General features: G+C 33.2%; 3 protein-coding genes across 4 annotated transcripts; all 3 read left to right on the forward strand.

The window, feature by feature from the left end:
- The first annotated feature begins 4,912 nt into the window (after positions 1 to 4,912).
- LOC102590002 (probable pyridoxal 5'-phosphate synthase subunit PDX1) lies at positions 4,913 to 6,246 on the forward strand. The gene has a single exon (XM_006350778.2). It carries the CDS (start codon positions 5,045 to 5,047, stop codon positions 5,972 to 5,974), a length of 930 nt encoding a protein of 309 aa, XP_006350840.1. The 5' UTR covers positions 4,913 to 5,044; the 3' UTR covers positions 5,975 to 6,246.
- Positions 6,247 to 9,066: 2,820 nt separating this feature from the next.
- Positions 9,067 to 12,944, forward strand: LOC102590316 (phosphoinositide phospholipase C 2-like). 2 transcript variants are annotated; one of them, XM_015310225.1, is made up of 9 exons: positions 9,067 to 9,438; positions 9,913 to 10,109; positions 10,201 to 10,342; positions 10,662 to 10,862; positions 11,143 to 11,345; positions 11,495 to 11,612; positions 11,738 to 11,890; positions 12,065 to 12,151; positions 12,430 to 12,944. In XM_015310225.1, the coding sequence occupies exons 1-9, from the start codon at positions 9,133 to 9,135 to the stop codon at positions 12,745 to 12,747; spliced, it is 1,725 nt and encodes a 574-aa protein (XP_015165711.1). In that variant the 5' UTR covers positions 9,067 to 9,132; the 3' UTR covers positions 12,748 to 12,944. The 2 variants fall into 2 exon arrangements, with proteins under 2 accessions (XP_015165711.1, XP_006350841.1); XM_006350779.2 differs by having other exon boundaries at positions 11,152 to 11,345.
- Positions 12,945 to 16,652: 3,708 nt separating this feature from the next.
- On the forward strand, positions 16,653 to 19,971 carry LOC102590659 (zinc finger CCCH domain-containing protein 66). The gene is made up of 2 exons (XM_006350780.2): positions 16,653 to 16,759; positions 17,603 to 19,971. The coding sequence occupies exons 1-2, from the start codon at positions 16,746 to 16,748 to the stop codon at positions 19,671 to 19,673; spliced, it is 2,085 nt and encodes a 694-aa protein (XP_006350842.1). The 5' UTR covers positions 16,653 to 16,745; the 3' UTR covers positions 19,674 to 19,971.
- Positions 19,972 to 20,739: the final 768 nt, after the last annotated feature.

Below are 20,739 nucleotides of genomic sequence, written 5' to 3' on the forward strand. Positions count from 1 at the left end.
TTTATTATTGTGATTGTTGAGTTTGTTATTTGTTTTTGACCCATTATAATTTGAATAAACAAAATTAGACTTATTTTGATTATGTTGAGTTTGTTATTGACCCGTTATAGTTTACATAAACAAAATTAAATTTGTTGAGTTTGTTATTATTTGTTTGACCCGTTATAATTTAAATAAACAAATTTAGACTTATAAGTTTTTTTATGTTTTATATTTATTTCATGTGTTATATATTTATGAATTCTTATATAAAAATTATATAATTAAAGTAATATTTGTAATGAATAAAAATAAAAATAAAATGATTTTTTAAGGTGACGGATTGCATGAACGTGGAATATTGCAGACTCATTATAGTGGGATAAGGAAAATGGGAAAGAAAATAAGGCATGAAATTAGCCATCAAGGCGTTACCGATATTTGCCAAATTTGAGAGGAAAAAAAATGACGCCCCTAATTGTCCAAGTAATAATACAGAAAACTAGTGGCAAATGGAGAAGGTTGGGTCACAAGCAAATTTTTTGTCATCTACTCCAATTATCATTATTTTCATAAATAAATGAGTATTGAGAAATAAAAACATTTAAAAAGTGGTGAAAAAAGGTTTGTGGTAGTTTCAAGTCATGACAAATTCATGATTTGCCTTTTCCCAAGGTTCTTAACCAACTTCCTCTCCCACCACCACCACCAAAAAGAGCCACCAACTCCACTCTATTTTATTTCATGTGACTTTTGACCATTAAATTATATTTAAATTTGAAAAAGAGTTTCTTTTCTTAAATAAAACTAAAAAATATAGTCACACAAACTAGAACTATATGAGTAATAAAATGAAATCCACCCACCCATGGCCGACCACAATCCATACAAAATAGTTTCGACTTGTGAATTTGTAGAACGTAGAAACTTTTACTCAATAATTTAATATTTATATTTAGACATATAATATTTTTAACAAAATTTTAAAAATAATTAAATTCAAAATTCATAAACTAAAGATGATACTTACTTTCGAGCTCGGGAGGTGGGAGAAAGGTTAACGACTGTGGGGGCTAAGGAAATAGTGAAAATGTGAACAACATGTTGGATGGACTAATTAGTTGCATTAGGAAAGCAAATAGTGAGGTGCTAAGAGTTCTGAATATCTTTAATAGTCATTAAGAGGATTAGTGGTGAAATGGAGAAGTTACAAGTGAAAAATAAAGACGGGGAGGAAAAGCAAATTAATACGTAAAGAAAGAAGACAATGAAAAAAAGGCAAAGTTAGCAATTATGACAACAAAAACAGCTTTTCGAACATTTTTATGTCAAACTAGGGACAAAGGTGATGACAACAAGTTGTACAAATTTGTTGTGGCAAGAAAAGATGAAGGCTCGAGACTAGGTCAAGTGAAGTGTATCAAAGATGAGATAAAAAACGTGCTAGTCGAAGAGGCATTTACAAGACGAGATGACAAGTATATTTTTATTAACTCTTGAACGAAAGAAGGGGACAAGGACGTTGTGTTGAATGATTTGGAGCACTCAAAAAGTCGAATGAATTTTTGTGTCAATAGTTTTCACCATCAACCATCATCACTAATCATCAACCACCATCACTAATCATCTTTGACATCACAACCATTATCATCGTCAATCACCTATCACCATCATCAACCACTTTTGTTATCATAACGATCACTAACAATCACCATTATTATCAACAAGTACTATTAGTCATTACCACCTATTGGCTATTATCATCATTGCAGTCAATAGCTACTCAACCATCACAACTCACGCTAACATCAACTATCATCAACACATCACCATTAAAATTGCCAATTACTCATATCTTCAATTTCACTGTTTCAATCATTACTATCAACCATTATCATTATATCAATCACTGATACAACAATCATCTCCATTGTTACAATTGTCACCACACTAATATGAATTATTATAATCCACTACTATAAATTATCTTAACCATCATCACCTATAAATATTTTTTTATTTAATAACAATTTTATTTATTTTTTAATATTTTTTTTAAGAAGAAAGAAATTGGGTTGATTTTATTGGGAATCCGCGAAGACGTTGGGAAAGTAGCTTCTGCGCTCACCGCTTACGTTACGAACTGCTGCTCTTTTTATTTGTTTCCCTGCTGTTGGTATTGGACTGAGGAATATTTTTAAAAGATAAGTAGTTGTCACTGTTTTTTCATGAATTAAAATAAAATAAACTAAACGAAGGGAAGAAATATTAACTCGTAAAAGTATTTTTAAAAAATATCAAACAAAAATCCAAGGTTATAAAGTATGCTAAAAAAATATCAAACAAAAATCCAAGAATATTAAAGTATATTATCTACGCCGAAGAAAGTATGTCACAGGCTCACGAGGAAAGCAAATGGTCACCCCACGGTTTTTTACGTCTTCCAACTTTTGTTTTTTCAAGTGGTTCATTTGCCATGCAATAACAACAATAATAATATATCTAATTTAGAATTCGTTTGAATTGACTTAAAAAAAGTAGTTTTAAGTCAAAAATAAAAAATTAAATTAAAATAACTTTTAAGTCAAAAAATAAAAAGTAGGGGGAGACGTACTTTTGGTTTTTGACTTATTTTAAGTCATTCTTGACCTTGCCAAACACTTCTCAACTTATTTCAAGTCATTTTTGACTTCTTTTAAGTTATTTTTTATATTTGTCAAACACTTTCAGAAGTCAAAAACTGACTTAAAAATAGGTTTGACCAACGTTTAAGTCAATCCAAACACCCTCTTAGTTTCATAAATCTACGAAGATAGAGTGTATATATATATATAATTTAGTTTCATAAATCTATATATATGCTTAGTAAAAATAGAAAGAATGTTTTTAATAAATTTTTATTCAAAATAAAGCATTTCAAGCAATTTACATCCTTACATGAATCATCCAGCACATTTCAAAATCCTTCGCTTTATATATTTGAATACGAAATCATTTTTATTACTCCTTCCTTTATTACTCCTTCCGTCCTATTTTATATGAGGTAATTTGATTCGACACTAAGTTTAAAAAAGAAAACAAGACTTTTAAAATTTGTGGTCCAAAATGAATGATAGAAACTTGTGTGACTGTAAATTATTACATTAAGGGTAAAATTAATATTTTATAGTTAAATTGTTATTTAATATAAAAATGTGTCATTCTTTTTTAGACTGAATAAAAAAAAAAAAGTCACATAAATTAAAACAAAATAAATTACGTGAAATATTCCATGCGAATCTAAATTTAATCAAAAACTTCAAGCAATCTAAAGTAGTGATGTGAGGAGGCCCCATTGTTTATCTAATGGTATTAAATAATTAATGCATCAGTCACTTTCAAGCTTCAACACCACCCCTTTCCTCTCGCCGCCTCAATTGGTGAGCCCCATTTTCCTTTTCACAGACTACTTCCTTTTAGATTTTATTTTTTCTGAAACCAATTAATTTTAATTACTCATTTTCTCTATTCGTTTATTGAAAGCAAATGAACGATAACGCCACAATCCTAAAATTATTTTATTTATTTTACGTGATGATCTACGATTTGTAGCTCATGTTCAGATTCTCTGACGTTTTATTTTTTTAGGCTTAATGCATCAATTATTTTAAAATTTATTTATACTTTTTTTTAAAAATATTTAAACTTTCAATATTTTAAAATTTTATTTTAAAACCAGTTCTCAAATGTTTTTTTTATGTATATAAAGTAACCAATCAAAATATATCATCTTCATTAATTATTCACACTTTCCTCAATTATTTAAATTGATTGAGTGACTTTTTAAGTGAAATATCAATAGATGTGTGATTTTCTAAGTAAAACATAAATAGTTGACTGACTTTTGAGTTATAAAACAAAGTTAAGTGACTTTCTAAATGAACAACTTAAAATTAAATAACTTTCTAAGTGAACTATTCAAAGTTAAATGATCATCTGAAATATTAACTCCATATCTATGTAATTATATTTGAGAATATGTGTAGAAAAAAATTTCAAAATTTGATTTAAAATATTTAATAAGAATATTTTATCATCTATTTAGATGCTTGATTGAAACAAGTCACATTCTTCAAGTGTTTAAATTGCATTTGCTAACAAGTGTTTCTGGTTGATGATGTATTAAGCTTTTATTATATTTGTTTCAAGTATTTTAAATTCTTTTAATCGTTTTCACAAGGACTGCATATTGATTGATTCGATTTTGAAATTTATCGATCTTACTTATTGATTATTGATTTGTAGACATGCTAAACTGTTATAAAACGTTAAGATATTGGCTTATTAATTGTTATCGATTTAACCGTTAAAATTTGACACACATACACACACAAAAAAAAACAAATGAATCATGCAGATGAGTTAACAGATCGTGTCTTGCTTAAAAAGAAACATTGACACATTGTAAAATAACCAAAAGTTTGATACAACATCACAAACTTTATATATCGAATAATATAAATATAATTTATCAATTTACTATTAAATTATTGGTTAGACCGTCAAAATTGATAACCTAATAATAATTTTTAAAAAGAACTATAATTTTAATTGATAAATTAATAAAAAATAACTCATTATTAATAAATAAATAAATTTGGATAGAATTATGGATTTGAACGATTCATTAACATATTCATAATGTATATTCGTTCACTCACAATGAATCTTAACTAATTACAAAAAAGTAACGGGACCTAATGACGTAAAATAAATTCCTACTGGCCCTACATATAAAAAATGTTTATCACAAACAAACAAACAAGGATAAAGTGGACTTATAATGAAATATGTATTGATTTTTTGGTGCATTTTTCTTTTCCAAAGATTTTGTTTGGTGTATAAATAATTCAGATTTTATACGAATTAAATATATTTTTTACTAATAAGAGTAGTAGTTATTATATTCCTATAAAAAAGTAGAGATCCTTAGAAACAAAATCCCAATTCTCCTCCACCGCCTTTTCTTCCCTATCTTCTCATTTCTCCTTTTCTCTCTTCTTTCTGTTACACAGAGAATTCAGTTATGGCCGGAAGCGGTGTCGTTACAGTTTACGGAAATGGTGCTCTCACAGAGACCACCAAACAATCCCCCTTTTCAGTGAAAGTAGGTCTCGCTCAGATGCTTCGCGGCGGCGTTATCATGGACGTTGTTAATGCTGAACAGGCTCGTATAGCCGAGGAGGCCGGCGCGTGTGCCGTCATGGCTCTTGAGCGTGTCCCTGCTGATATACGCGCTCAGGGCGGCGTTGCACGTATGTCGGATCCCCAGCTTATCAAAGAAATCAAACAGGCTGTGACTATTCCTGTAATGGCCAAGGCTCGTATTGGTCATTTCGTGGAGGCTCAAATCCTTGAGGCTATCGGAGTAGATTACGTTGATGAATCGGAGGTGCTTACCCTTGCTGACGATGAGAACCACATCAACAAGCACAATTTCCGTATCCCCTTTGTCTGTGGTTGCCGTAATTTGGGTGAGGCCCTTCGCCGTATCCGCGAGGGTGCTGCCATGATTCGGACCAAGGGGGAAGCCGGTACCGGAAACATCATCGAGGCTGTTCGTCATGTGCGTTCCGTTATGGGTGATATCAGGGTGCTACGCAACATGGACGATGATGAGGTTTTCACTTTTGCTAAGAAGATTCAGGCACCATACGATCTGGTGATGCAAACAAAACAACTGGGTAGGCTCCCTGTGGTTCACTTTGCAGCAGGTGGGGTGGCGACACCAGCAGATGCAGCGCTTATGATGCAGTTGGGATGTGACGGCGTGTTCGTGGGTTCCGGTATCTTCAAGAGTGGTGACCCTGCAAAGAGGGGACGCGCAATCGTGCAAGCAGTGACTCATTACAGTGACCCACAATTGCTGGCTGAAATTAGCTGTGGGCTTGGTGAGGCTATGGTTGGAATTAATCTTGATGAAAAGGTGGAGAGGTATGCCAATCGTTCCGAGTGATGATGGTTGTAAGTTTTAGAAAGTCTTTATCTTGTGCTTGGATGAGAGTATGTTATACTCTCTGGGATGTGTTTGTTCGTATATTTTAGTACTGATTTTCTGGCCAGTTGTTATAAACTATTGGAATGGGATAATTAGAATGATTCAGTTATATGTATTTGGATATTCAGCACTAGAAAATTTCAGAAAATTTTCTACTGTTTACCTTGTTTATGCATGAATTTTCTGAGGATGCATATGTTAATAATATAAGTTTGATTTTCCCCCACCCACCCCAAGATTTTGCTCTATCACAGTGGCCTCTCTCGTGGTTTACAGTATTACAATGAATTTGTTATCGGGTCAAATGGAATGTAAGGAGATGAAAGTTCATATAGTGTAACTTTCAACTAATTTTGATAGTTGGAATACACCTGATTTTAGTTTTTTGAGGTACTGTCTGTACCAATATGATGGGACTTGCCTTTCATTATTTACTACTGGCAGAAGCAGATTCACTGTGCTGATTCCAAATGCACCTTGGGTCTATTCCTGGTGTGTTAAAGTTATCTGTGAATTTTATTGGGACCCTTGTTCTTGTTCATCTTGGTATTGTTTCATCGTTCACTTGTTAAAGCTTCTTGCAATTGATTCTCCAGAGGAGGAAATTGTTTGCTATTGGTAGTCTAGGTTGTGAACTCGTGACGACTCCGATTATCATAGCCGTGATAAAGCTTGTTTCTTTCTTTGGAAATTCCATTAGAAGTTGGTTTATGCCGCGTTTATATTTTGATTCAGTGAGTCGGGGCAGTTTTATATATAACTAGCTTTAGATGATCTATTTGTGTGAAAGAAATTGCTTATGTGCCTAGGGGTACGAGTGTATTTGTTTATGCCAATTTCTGGCAGTGGGTTCGGCCTTATTAACCAGATCTACAATCAATTTCTGCACCAAAAAAGTTACTCTGCTGTGAAAATGTCCGCACAGTTTGTGAATTTCGTGTATCCTGATTATGCTGTATCCATGGCTAGGTTGTTGACCGGCCTTAAGCTACATCAGTAATACTCAATTTGTTTCAAAATGACTTTGCAGCATAGCTAACTATGCTCAAGGAGAGCCATTTAGCCTTTAAAATTGTGGATTTTCTTGAATAAATATGCTATATGTTCACCCTCGGCTTTTGGACATGCATGGATTGTTCTTTTCTCTCCTACTTCTTGATTACTATTCTGATTCTCTTAATTGAAGAGCTATATTTTGCAAGGGACATGAAAGTGGACTGGTCCTGTCTTTCCATGGACACACTAGGGGCACTATAAACCATATACGTCCTGTCCTTCATATGTTGTACCTTTGAGACATCCAAATAAAATTGTACTAGCAAAAAGAGAAGACTAGCACGACAATGCAAGTAGGCTAAAAAGTACATTTGAGCAGAAAGAAAATCATCCGTGGTTCCACCAACTAGTACCACTAGTCCTTTGTTGTTGTGCTTGCTTTAAATTATCGGAGCAAGAAACTTTCAACACTGTAAGTAGAAATCCAGTAACTTCTTTGTCTCAGAGCAAGAATCCTAGTATCTGATTCAAAAGTCTGACATGAGTGGAGTGATCTTGATTAGTTTTCAACTTAACCAGTGTTGGGCTTTATATTCCGAAACTATCCAAGGAAGAGGTTAGTTCAGTACTCTGAAAGCCGAAGACAAAGCCTTCATATTTGACCTGATTCCAAACACTAAAGAGTGTGTGTTGAATAGGCTCATAGGCCTCGAGTTTCAAGAGGATGCAAACAGAAAGGTAATAACTAGTACAAAACCCAACGTGAAAGACTGTCTAGAAGGAGTCAAGATTGAATCAATAGGATTTCCAGGTTGGTTATCTATAGTTCTCATGAAACAAAGACTAGTGCTAGTTCGATATATTTAACTTTTTCTAGAGCCAATGTCGATGCATCAAGGTATATGTTACGGTATGAATAAGCCGAGAGTCCAAGCACTACCTGGATAAAACGATTAATCATATCATAGGTCATCGAACGGAACAAAGAACCAATGTTTGTGTTCCTCCTTGAGAATTTTGTTACCTAATCTGATTGAAATATATATTTCAGACCTTCACTTCTACGTGAATTTAATGTAACACACATATTTGGCCTTTGTTTTTTGTGAAGACTACTGAATGCCTTAAAAAGTTATTCAACATGTACAACAGATGCTGGAAGGGGCAACCACCATGTTCATCGTTGACATGTCACTTGAGAGTTAATTCGAAATGTCACTTGCATCACGATTCACGATCTTGGAAAGAAAGAAAAAAGTATTGCTAACATCCACGAACAGAATCAGGTTATCAAGAATTGTTCATGTGATTGCAGTAGTAAACTAACTTATTTAACTTGGAAACTTAGGTTTACAATCTATATTCATCCAACTCCATAAGTTACAGTCCAGTACAGGACGTTAATCACATGTTATAAGGTGACTACAACCTATTGGAATGCTTGATGAAATGTCTTTATGGCAAGATTTTCCATGGGAGTTCAATCGAATTCCCTTCATCTAATGATTACAACAACCACAACAAAAACACACTAGTGGGGATGATAGGGCTACGCAAACTTTATTCCTGTCTTGTGTGAAGTTGAAAGGATGCTTCTATTGACCCTTGACAAATGATTATATTGTGGAAATAGTGTAAAAACAATGTATATAGCATTTTTTTAAAAAAATTTATTGTACATAAATTACAATCTTAATGCAGCGGTAAAGGTAGCTCAAAAATTGTTTTAGGTCATAAGTTTTTATTATTATTATTATTATTATTTTATTTTATTTTGTTTTAGGTCATAAGTTTGAATTCTAATAAACTTCTTTTTTTTTTAAAAAAAATATTGTTAAAATCTTTGGTTTCACCGCTTGGGATTTTCTTTACCTATCCCAATCAAGAAAAGTAACTTGATCTTCCTGTTCAATTTAATAAAGTTCCTGAAAGTTACAAGCATCACTTTTCGTGTAGGCATAATATATTCTTTCTGAAACAGAGACATTATATTCCTAAGCAATTCTCAGAATATGGAAACCAAACGTTTTCTAATATTCCTACATATAAATTGAACATTAAACAAAGTTTGATACGACAAAAAATTGGAATTGCTGTTGCACTAGTTGAGAAAAATAATAATGTCTAATGGTAAGCAACATTTCAAGGTTTGCTTTTGCTGGTCAAGAGTATTCAAAGTGAGGGGAGGTGAAATTCCAGAAGCTATTAAAAAAGTATTTGAATCATACTCAATGAATGAAATTATGAGTATGGATAATTTGATTAGTTTTCTGGAGAAAGAACAGAATGAGGTGATCAATGTTACAAAAAAAGCCCAAAATATATTCAATAGCAAACATCTCAATGTTGTTCATAGAAGGGGATTGACTCTTGAAGCTTTCTTTAAATTTCTTCTTGGTGATAATAATTTTGTTCATCAGTCTAAGGTACTAAAATTAAATATTTCAAATTTTTTTTGTAAATAAAAATATTCATTAGATTTGAACTTTTGCTACATCTTAAATCAGACTATTTGCTACATCTTAAGTCAGACTATTGATTACTGCATTTTATTTCTTCTATACTTTTTTCTCCTATTTCATAATGGAAAACTTTCTGTTTCTGCTGGATGACACTGGGATTGAACCGAACCTTGTTAACACGCCATACAGTTTCTTCTTTTGTCCAATCAAAAATGATTTAATCATTTCGGAATCAGCAATTCAATATAGATGGATATATGCCCAATCTATATATCTCGCTTCCTGTTATTTTGTCATTCAATTTGAAATACTTGAATGATCGATTCTTATTTTTTGTCTTCACTTTTGGCTGAAAGCATAGGAATGCTTCATTAGTTATAACTAACTATCCATTTGATTTGAATCTCTTTAACTCCATTTATTTATTGGATTCTTCAGGTCCATCAAAATATGGATGCTCCCTTATCCCATTATTATATATACACAGGCCATAACTCGTATTTAACTGGAAATCAGCTCAGTAGTGATTGCAGTATTGAACCAATTAAGAAGGCCTTAAAGAAAGGAGTTAGAGTGATTGAATTGGACCTTTGGCCTAATATCACAAAAGATGATATCGATGTTTGTCACGGAGGGTAACAATTTAATCAAATAATTTACGGAATATCTGTTATCTCCTACCAACACAAATATTGAGTAACTTTATTCACGAATTAAAAATTGCAGGACACTGACAACACCTGTTAAACTAAGCAAATGTTTGAAAGCCATAAAGGAGGATGCCTTCTCATTTTCTGAATATCCTGTTATACTCACTTTTGAAGACCACCTTCATCCTTGCCCACACCTTCAAGAAAAAGTAGCTCAGGTAAAATTAACTTAATTCTATAAATATATTTCACTTGCAAAATTTCATTTCTTGGTTCAATGTTATATATTACTCCCTCTGTCCCAATTTAATTATGTGACAATTAAAATTTTAGGATCCAAACTTCTAAGCTTTGACCAAGAATTCGAACATAGAAGCTTTTGAAACTACTTTACAACTTTAACATATTTAAAAAGACATAAAAAGATTCAGGTCTAAGAGAAACTTGGTTAACTCTCGAAATTTTAACTGTGTCACATAAATTGGGACAGATGGAGTAGTTTCTACTAAGATTTTTGCTCACTTGTTAAGAATGCAGATGGTGAAGAGCACATTTGGGTCGATGTTGTTCATCCCAAAATCAGATATGGACGTGTTCCCTTCACCAAACAAGTTAAAAAAAAGAATCTTAATTTCGACGAAACCACCACCAAAAAATAGCCCTGAAGAATCAGACAATTCTAAGATTTCACCAACTCAGAGAGGACGTTCAGAGAATGGACTTAACAATCATAGTCAGGTTTAATATCTTCCTATATTATTTTCTTTCTCTTGTTTTGCAAGGTTAGTTTTTTCCAAGTTTAACTTCTATACATCACCAGTATAAATAAGTTTATGTTGTCAAGTTCTCCAAAAGATAATTAAAGTTAGAGGTGAATTCAGAATTTTAAAGTTTAACAGGTTCAAATTTTAGGTTCTTAACTACTGTACACTTGCCGTTATAAAATTATAAATATTATTTACATTGCCAGTATATACACGTAAGTGAAATCTCTTTATGATACTTATATTCTACAAAGTACCAGCAGCAAATACAATTAGAGGAGGGAGACGAAGACGAAGTTCCCAAATATAGAGATTTGATTGCAATCCATGCCACGAAGCACAAAGGTGGTATGGAAAATTTTGGAAGCCATGGAAGTTCTAATAAAGTTGGACGTTGTAGCATGAATGAACTAGCCCTTGAAGACGCTGTAGCTGAACATAGCCATCAACTTATCCGGTAAATATAAATGCTTCAGCTCCATTTGTTCTTTCTTTACTACTACTTGTTTCATCAAATTATATTATGCCTCAACTCGTTCAGAACACAAATGTGGGATCATTGCGTTGAGGCATAATACATGAATAATATTTTGATATATACTTCAGATTTACACAACGAAATATTCTAAGGGTGTATCCAAAGGGTGCACGCGTTGATTCATCAAACTATGATCCTCTAATTGCATGGCTGCGTGGAGCACAGATGGTTGCATTTAACATGCAGGTCAAGTACTCTCACTTGCCATATCGATTTCCTTCAAATTAAAAATAAAGAAATTTTGAATTGGAAGGGTCAAGATTATATTGTTAAAAGAACCTTAATAAAATATGACTAACTCCTTGTAACAGGGATACGGTAGGTTTCTATGGATGATGCAAGGATTTTTTCGAGCCAACGGAGGCTGTGGCTATGTGAAAAAACCAGATTTTTTACTAAGTCCTGATGGAGCATGTGACGAAGTTTTCAATTCCAAGGCCTTGCCAATAAAAAAAACTCTCAAGGTTCATAAACTTCAATATATAGTTTTACTTGTCAGACTCCACTTGTGGGATTATACTGTGTTCACGCTGTTGTACTACTTAGTCACACAAATACCACTTTTTTGGCGCTTCTGCTGCAGAATAACATATACTATAATTAATTTCATGTGTAATATTCATGTTGATAATTAACAGGTAAAGATATACATGGGAGAAGGTTGGCGTGCAGATTTCCACTTTAGACACTTTGATTATTGCTCCCCTCCAGACTTCTATGTCAGGGTAAGCTATTTCAATTGCAAAATTTTTCCAGATTACACTAGCAGTATGTAGAATTTTTTTCACCCACGCGTAGTGTAATGTAGCATGTATGTTGCATATCAAATAGATTGATTTTTCTGAGTAGTTTTTTATAGTTAGTAACTCGATATATATAAGTTAAACTCTTTGCATAAATCAACAGCACAACATTTCTAGTTGCATTGACAATTTGTCCAAAAGAACATTTGTCTTCATGGTAACAAAAGTTGCATTGACAAATTGAGATAATTTTTATGTAGGTTGGAATGGTAGGAGTACCTGCGGATGCTAGTAAAATGCGCAAAACAAAGACAGTGAACGATCAATGGATACCAATATGGAATGAGAACGAAGAATTTGAATTTTCAATTCGTGTACCAGAACTAGCATTGCTTCGGATTGATGTTAAAGATTATGATCCATCTGGTGAAGATGAATTTGCAGGACAAACATGTTTGCCTGTTTCTGAGCTGAGGACTGGGATTCGATGTGTTCCATTGTATAATCGCAGAGGAGATGTCTACAGATCAGTAAAACTTCTCATGCGTTTCGACTTTAGTACTCCGTTAATTAATTAATCTTGCTCAATCCCAATCTGTTTAAGTTGAAAGTTAGTGTAAATAGTTAAGGAAACGCAAAGACTATAGATGGAATTGTGGCTCATAGATAATATTGTTGGCCCTATACTCTAATTTTAGATGTTAAAAATATCAATCAATCACTTGTAACATATGGACCAAAAGGTACTGAATGCAGAGTCAGTGAACATTCTCAATTGACAACAAGTTCTGTCTTGAAATCCAATTTGTATTCATGATCGGACACAATCCTAGTTTCAATTTTTATTTTTCACTTTGAAAAGTAAAACAACGTTTTTCAATTTTCACAATAAAATATGGCCAAACGGTTAAATTAGAAAAGCCCAATTGAATCTAAGTATTCCCACTCATTTGGATTTAAACATGAAAAGCCCAGTAATACTAATAAAGTTCCAAGGCACTCTATTGATTAATTGGGTTCAACTTCCATCTCCTATGCACACAAATTGTATATTAGAATTTTAATATAGTCCAATCATATGATATAATTAATCATAGTGCTAAAAATATTATTATATGTAGAAAACTCTCACTGATCTTACAGTTCCTCGTAGTTCACCAATATAGCAAACAAAGAATAGCAAAGTCAATTTTTATTTAACGATATACTCACAGTTAGGTTAGAAAATGATTCTTCCTATAAAAAAAATGTTTGAACTTCAGTTGTTCAACTACAATCCACAAAAAAAATTAGATTTTTTCCACCAAAAGAAATAAAAATACAGGTATATATATATATATATATATTCAAGAAATATCTTAGTAAATAATAATGTAATTGCCCTTCTATTTTAAAGGAAATAATGATGAGGGTTTATAAAGATAAAGTCAAATTCATCAAAAGCTTCTTCATTGAAATTTTTTATATATAATATATGTTGAACCTGTTGATAAAAATTTTGCATCCATCACTACTCGTTATATATGTTAGGCATCAAAGGGACCTAACTTAGATTTTTATCGAATATGTACTCGATAGAACAAAGAGATCGACCAAACTTAGATACAAAACAAAATTATTGCCCTTCTTTTAAAAGTAGGTTCATAAATATCCTATGATTTTGTGGAGGAGCTTAATTAGTGCTAATGTCATTTTCCTTAATTGGAAGATGCAAAGTTAATTACCTGTAGAACCAAACTTTACGATTGAGCTGAAAACTCTCTCCAAACAGTTAAATCTAAAACAATATTAGTGATGAATACAGAGATTAATATTTTAGATTAATTAATGCGATATTGACAAGACAGTCAAATTAATTGTGCTCGTCAATTAAAATGGAAGAAATGCTTAACTAATTTTTCACTAAATAAGTCATTTTCTAATTTTTGATCGCTATATAATATTCTTCACGAAAAAAACATTTCTTTTCAAACTGGACAAAAATAACTTCATTCACTTCTATGGTGCAGTGCTGGAACTGCTTCATCCTTAATCAGAGATCTCAAATTTAAGTAAACTCTACAATACCCAATCCAAATTTAGTTAGAGCTCCAATATGGACTCTAGACATCGGGCGAAAGCAAAAAATAATAATAACTTCATTCACTTTTGAGCTAAAGTCGTTTATAGATATTTACAATTGTCTCAACTCTTTAACTTTTATAAGTAGATTAGTGCTCTAAACCTCTAACAAACACTATTATTAATTTACTATCAATTTTTTCGTGCCAAAAAATTCATAAAAGAAACTATATTATTGGCTAACATCACATAGATGGATTCAAAATTAAAAGTGTATGGATTATTCTAACCCCTTGACATTACTAGTTTTTAAATTTGTAATTTATACATTATAAAAAATATTTTTTTAAGACAAATACAAGGTTAACGACATAATTCTACCGAATTCGCATCATAAACGACAAGTTTTTCCTATTTACTATTATTATCATTATCATCAATTTTTAATAAAGATTTTTTTATGAAAATGTAACTTTTACTCTCCAAATTTCAGGAAATTAAATTTTTAATAAAAAAATTCTAATAGTGTCGTACGAAACTGAAAAATAAAGAGGAGGTTCTAGAGAAAGAAAAGATAATTGGACGCTCCAAAGTCGACAATCTGTTTGTCATTGTGTGTTTGTGTCGATAATTTCCACGTCTCCGCAGTGCGCATCTTTGTCACAATGATCCACTCGAGGCAACTATTTGTACACTTCCAACTTTATATATTTTTTTAAAAAGTAATCATTAATATAAAATTTTTAATATATTTAATTTAAAAGCCTTAGATATTTTGTGAAATAATTTGAGTAATAAATGAATGTTAAGAATAATTGTTTATATAATGATAAGTAAAAATAAAAATATTTTTTTAAAATAGTAAATAAGTAAAAGTGAACAGATGAAGTACGTCAGAATATATACTCCCTCTTGTCACTGTTTCAATAAATATGTTAGGTTTTGAATTTAGAGACTTAAATGGACTCTTAAATATTTTAAATATAATTATCATGATTTTTAGTATTTTTATAAATATTTTAAATATGTAAATATTATTTTTTAAAACTTAAAGATTTCATATTAAAATTCTCAATTATAAACTTTAGAAATTGGAATTGTGTTCATGCATATCAAAATTGGGACTAGGTGTGGACTGGGGCGGAGCCAGCATGTCTTTAGGGGTTCATCCGAATTCCCTTCGGCGAAAAATATTACTCCACTAAATATATATGGTTAAAATTATTTTTTAGATGCATATAATAGATGTCGAATCCCCTTTGACTAGTTCGTATGTTTACTTCGAATTTTGAACCCCTTTATTGAAAATTCTGACTCTGTCACTGAGTGTGGACCATGCCAAATGAACACACCAATATATATCTTCCACGTAAATTTACTTGTGTACTACTATTCCAAAGTGCTTCATCACCCATCTATATCATCGGACTTTTCTTATATAAAATTCAGATAATTATTCTTTTTAAATTGTGATAATAGATACTGTTATTTAAGCAACTAAGGTTCCATACGTCTTCCTCCTGGACCGCCTAAATAAACTAACAATCCTATCCGGCCGGTTTGAGTCATCGAAGATTGAACTGAGTTTTTCAAATTCTGCTCAATGTTCATTATCTATATTAAAATTTGATTATATTTATATTCGTGTTATAAAATTTTATTTCTTAATAAATGTGACTCTATATTCACGGAATTTGAATACGAAATATCTGATTAAAAATAAGAGAGTACTTGCGGTAAAGAAATTACAAAACTTGATTGAGGGTACACTTGTTACGTATTTAAGTGTAAAAGTTTTTTAAAATCGAGAATGAAGTCAACGTGGGAGTCTAGTTTCCAATTTCCATCAGCCCAAAGCCCACCTTTTTTGAATTTGCATTTCATTTAGCATTTGCTTCTTTACTAAAACTTGATTGAAGGTACACTTGTTGTTATGTATTTAAGTGTAAAAGTTTTTAAAAGTGGGAACGAAGTCAACGTGGGAGTCTAGTTTCCAATTTCCATCAGCACAAAGCCCACCTTTTTTGAATTTGCATTTCATCTCTATTTTCATTTTCATTTCATTTGAAGGAAAAGTGAGATCACGAGGTCACTGAACTTCGCAAGATAAGTTTGATCATAAAAAATCTAAAATTAAACTTGATTTTAAAGAATTTAGAAATAACAAAAAGGTGTTTAATGTTTTCATCCCTTTTCACTTCAAATTACTTATAAAAAATCAAAAAAATAATTCTAATATATCGACAAACACAACTTCAATTTTTGAAAATTATTTATTCACTTTAAAAATAAAAAATATTTTTTTTCCAAATTTCTTTATTTAATAATTTTACATTCAATTTTTGCGTTCTCTCTCTCTCCACCTGTCCCACTCTTTGACGGTTCGTACGTTTTTGTTGTAGTTAAAAGGAGGAATTCTAGTTGCCTCCATTAGCAACTCATTTCTTGTTCGTGTGTTGCTCCTTTCTCTCTCCACAATATTTGGGGCTCTCAACCCTCCTTTAGATATTTCTCTATGCAAGACTTGAGGTATGTTTTCTCGTTATTTCATTCTTCTTATTTATACAAATATTAGTATTAACTACTTATGGAACCTTAGCGGCGAAGTCAAAATTTCGACTGATTTTAGGATAGTGTTAATAATTGAGAAAAATTAATATGTGTACATGTTTAAAAGACTAATGTTTCGTCCGTCCCCTGCCTTTAATAGTTCTTGACTTCTTTTCCTTTTTATTGAGTTAATGATCAACTAGTATTCACGCTCCAATTATCAGTTGGTCCATTTTTCTAATTGAATTATCATTATCTATGGTATTAAAATACACCTAGTCGAGAAGATGGTGATGGTTCATGTAAGAAAAAGGGAATTTTTGATAGTTGGCCTAGTCCGCTTCGAGACGTGTTTTAATTCCTATAACTTGATAATTCAGATAGAAAAAGAGAACAACTTATGGTTAGACGTGAAACTCTCGAAAAATGACAGGTTTGGTGTGTTTTTGACCATTATCTCTTTTTTATTATACCCACCCTGACTAGGATCTCAAGAGAGATTCTTGTTTGTAAATTGCTTGCTTTATTGATCGCAGTAGCTGTAAATTCGCATGATTTGGACTTTACTGCTCAAATATTGGAACTGGTTTCTGATAAGCATGCCTCTGTACTAGTATTCAGAGCAGCTCATGTGTTGGATTAACATATTTATGGTTGTTTGGATTTTTTATTGCTTGTATTAGTTATAGAGTAGTATATGGGGTTTTGAAATTTCATTTCCATTGGTCAAGCAGGAAGATTATGCTTGCTGCAGATTTTATTTTATTGGTGAAATTTGATAATATTTTGTACTAAATGTTTCTCTTGTACTAAATTTTGTAGAGAAGCAGAGACCCTATTCATGTGTAGTGGTTCTACGAGTCAAGTTTGTTCTACTGAATTAGCCATGGAAGCTAAAATTCAGAAGCAAAAAGAACTTGTCCCTGATTTCTCCCTTTTGCTCGAGTTGTCGGCCTCGGATGATATTAGAAACTTCCAAAAGGCTGTAGAAGAGGAAGGCCATGACATCAATGAGGTGGGCTTATGGTATGCTAGGAGAGTTGGTGTAAAGAAGATGGGATATGAGGAGAGGACACCTCTTATGGTTGCTGCTACTTTTGGCAGCAAACAGGTGCTGAATTATATGCTTGAGAAGGGTTGTGTTGATGTTAATCAAGCTTGTGGTTCGGATAGGGCTACTGCGCTTCACTGCGCAATTTCTGGTGGCTCTGCAGCTTTGCTTGAGGTTGTCAAGCTCTTGCTTGATGCTTCTGCTGATGTGGATTTGGTGGATGCAAACGGGAAACGAGCTGTTGACCTGATCTCTGGTCAGAGTTGTTGCCTCAACTCTAGGAGGAAGATACTGGAGCACTTGCTCGGAGGATGCAGCAGCGACGAGGTGATTGATCAGATCATTTCTGAACAAGCAGAGGAACAACTTTTGTTGACTCCAACTGTATCTAAATTTGGGATCGAGAAGAAAGAGTATCCTGTCGATCCCTCTCTTCCGGACATAAAGAATGGGATATATGGGACTGATGACTTTAGAATGTACATATTTAAGGTGAAACCATGCTCAAGAGCATACTCCCATGATTGGACAGAGTGCCCCTTTGTTCACCCTGGTGAAAACGCTAGAAGGCGTGACCCTAGTAAATACCACTATAGTTGTGTCCCTTGTCCAGACTTTCGCAAGGGGACATGCCAAAGGGGAGACTCTTGTGAGTATGCACATGGTATTTTTGAGTGCTGGCTTCACCCTGCACAATACCGGACCCGTATGTGCAAGGATGAAACAAATTGCAATAGGAGGGTATGCTTCTTTGCCCACAAACCTGAAGAACTTCGCCCCTTGTATCCTTCCACGGGGTCTGCTGTTCTTTCCCCTAGATCATATTCCAGTGGCGCATCGTCATTGGATATCACATCAATTACTCCACTAGCCCTTGGCTCTCCATCAGTTATGATACCTCCTACTTCAACTCCACCTATGTCTCCTTCTGCAGGAGCTTCTTCTGTGGGTGGATCTTTGTGGCCCTGCCAGTCCAGCCCTGCAACTCCAACCCTGCAGCTGCCTATTAGTCGGTTAAAAAGCGCAATCAATGCCAGAGACATGGAGATAGGTAATGGTTATCTGATGCAAGATCAGCTGATGGATGAGTTATCTGCTCTTTCTTTGCCATCCAGGTGGAATAGTTCTTCAGCCAAAGCTGCTGCTTTTGCAGCTTCTTCAAATGATCGAAACGGTGAATTCAGTAGGCATGGTGGATTGAACCCCTCTAATCTTGATGATATCTTAGCAAACCTTGATGCCAAGATATTGTCTCAGCTGCAAGGACTATCACTTGATGCTGTATCACCCCAGCTGCAATCTCCCAAAGCTATGCAGATGCGACAGAATATGAACCAGCAACATATGACAAGCTATTCTTCCGGTCAATCTTCACCGTCTTTTAGGACATCATCTTCATATGGAATTGATCCATCTAATGCTGCAGCAACAGCAGTTTTGAGTTCAAGGGCAGCTGCATTTGCCAAGCGAAGCCATAGTTTCATTGATCGAAGTGGTGCAGGCCGTCTTCCTAATGCATCCGCTGTGCCTTCTAACCTCTCAGGTTGGGGCTCACCTGATGGTAAATTGGACTGGGGCATCCAGAAAGAAGAGCTCAATAAGTTGAGAAAATCTGCTTCTTTTGGTTTACGGAGCAGTGGCAGTAGGTTTCCTACTACAAGTGAAGCCTCAGTTTCAGACTATTCCATTGAGCCTGATGTCTCTTGGGTTCAGTCCCCGGATTCGAGACAATTGTCTATGATGGAAGATCAACAGTATCGTCTGAATACTAGTCGAGGTTCTGAGACGATGCCAACATGGGTAGACCAGCTATACATGGAGCAGGAGCAGATTGTGCATTGATACTGAAAAGATTGGATTCGCGCGCATTCTTTCATGGAGTAATATCTAACTAGTTCTTTTGCAATTTTTTGAATTCTTTTTCTTAATGATAAGCAAAGAGAGGGGGCTAGAGAAAGGTCTTTCTTTGGGCAGGGTGGAAAAATTCTGCTCTTTCAAATATTTGTATCTTTTATTTTTTATTTTTAAGTTCAGAATTTTGATTAATGTCTGCTTTAATCTCATCACTATAGACTATGTAACATGGCAATGAATAATGATACAAATGAAATTATTCTGATTCAAAAGCCAAGTTATCAAATTACACTGTCCTACATTTTTTTTATAGTTGAATGGTTTGTAATTTGTTTGAATAAGAGTGTACAATGAGATGAAATTTGATTATTCAGAAAGCATAATTGTCAGCGTCCATGATTTATATAGATTAGATTGAACCATCGAATAATATCAATCTCAAAGGTCTCATTTCAAGCAGAGGCGGATTAGATACCTCTTATGAGTTTGAAATTTTAGTAATTTTATATTGTTGAGTTCTAAATTAATGATTTGTATACATTCGATGAATTTTGGATAGAAGTACTTATTCAGTCAAAACCTATAACTTATATACTAGCTTATCTCCTTATTTCAAGGGCTCAGAAATAAAAAAATCAAATTTCTAGTAAGAAATATTTTATACATAATACGCGATACAAGTTTGAATTAATCGTTTTATATGAACCCTACATAACATAAGTTTGGATTAATTGAATCAATATTGAATGATGAATAAATAGATAAGAAAAGGACAGGAAGAAAGGTGACAATTTTTAGTGCAAAATCATGCCAAATTCCAAGTGCTAAAGATAGGGCAGGCCAATTCAGAGATTGTGAAATGGTAAGAAAAGGCGGTGCAATGAATATGTGATGCAATATTTGGAGACAGTTCAAAGCAAGTTGCAATTTGTTAATTAGTCAATTGGCTACAAAAGTCAAAAGTAGGAAAAGATGTAGAAATTTAATAGAGCCGCCCGATCCTATCTATTGGATAATGGATTGACGTTTACTTGCTAAATTATGGCCGGCAATA

The sequence above is a fragment of the Solanum tuberosum genome, unplaced genomic scaffold (genome assembly GCF_000226075.1).
Source record: "Solanum tuberosum cultivar DM 1-3 516 R44 unplaced genomic scaffold, SolTub_3.0 scf00128, whole genome shotgun sequence".
Classification (NCBI taxonomy): Eukaryota; Viridiplantae; Streptophyta; class Magnoliopsida; order Solanales; family Solanaceae; genus Solanum; species Solanum tuberosum.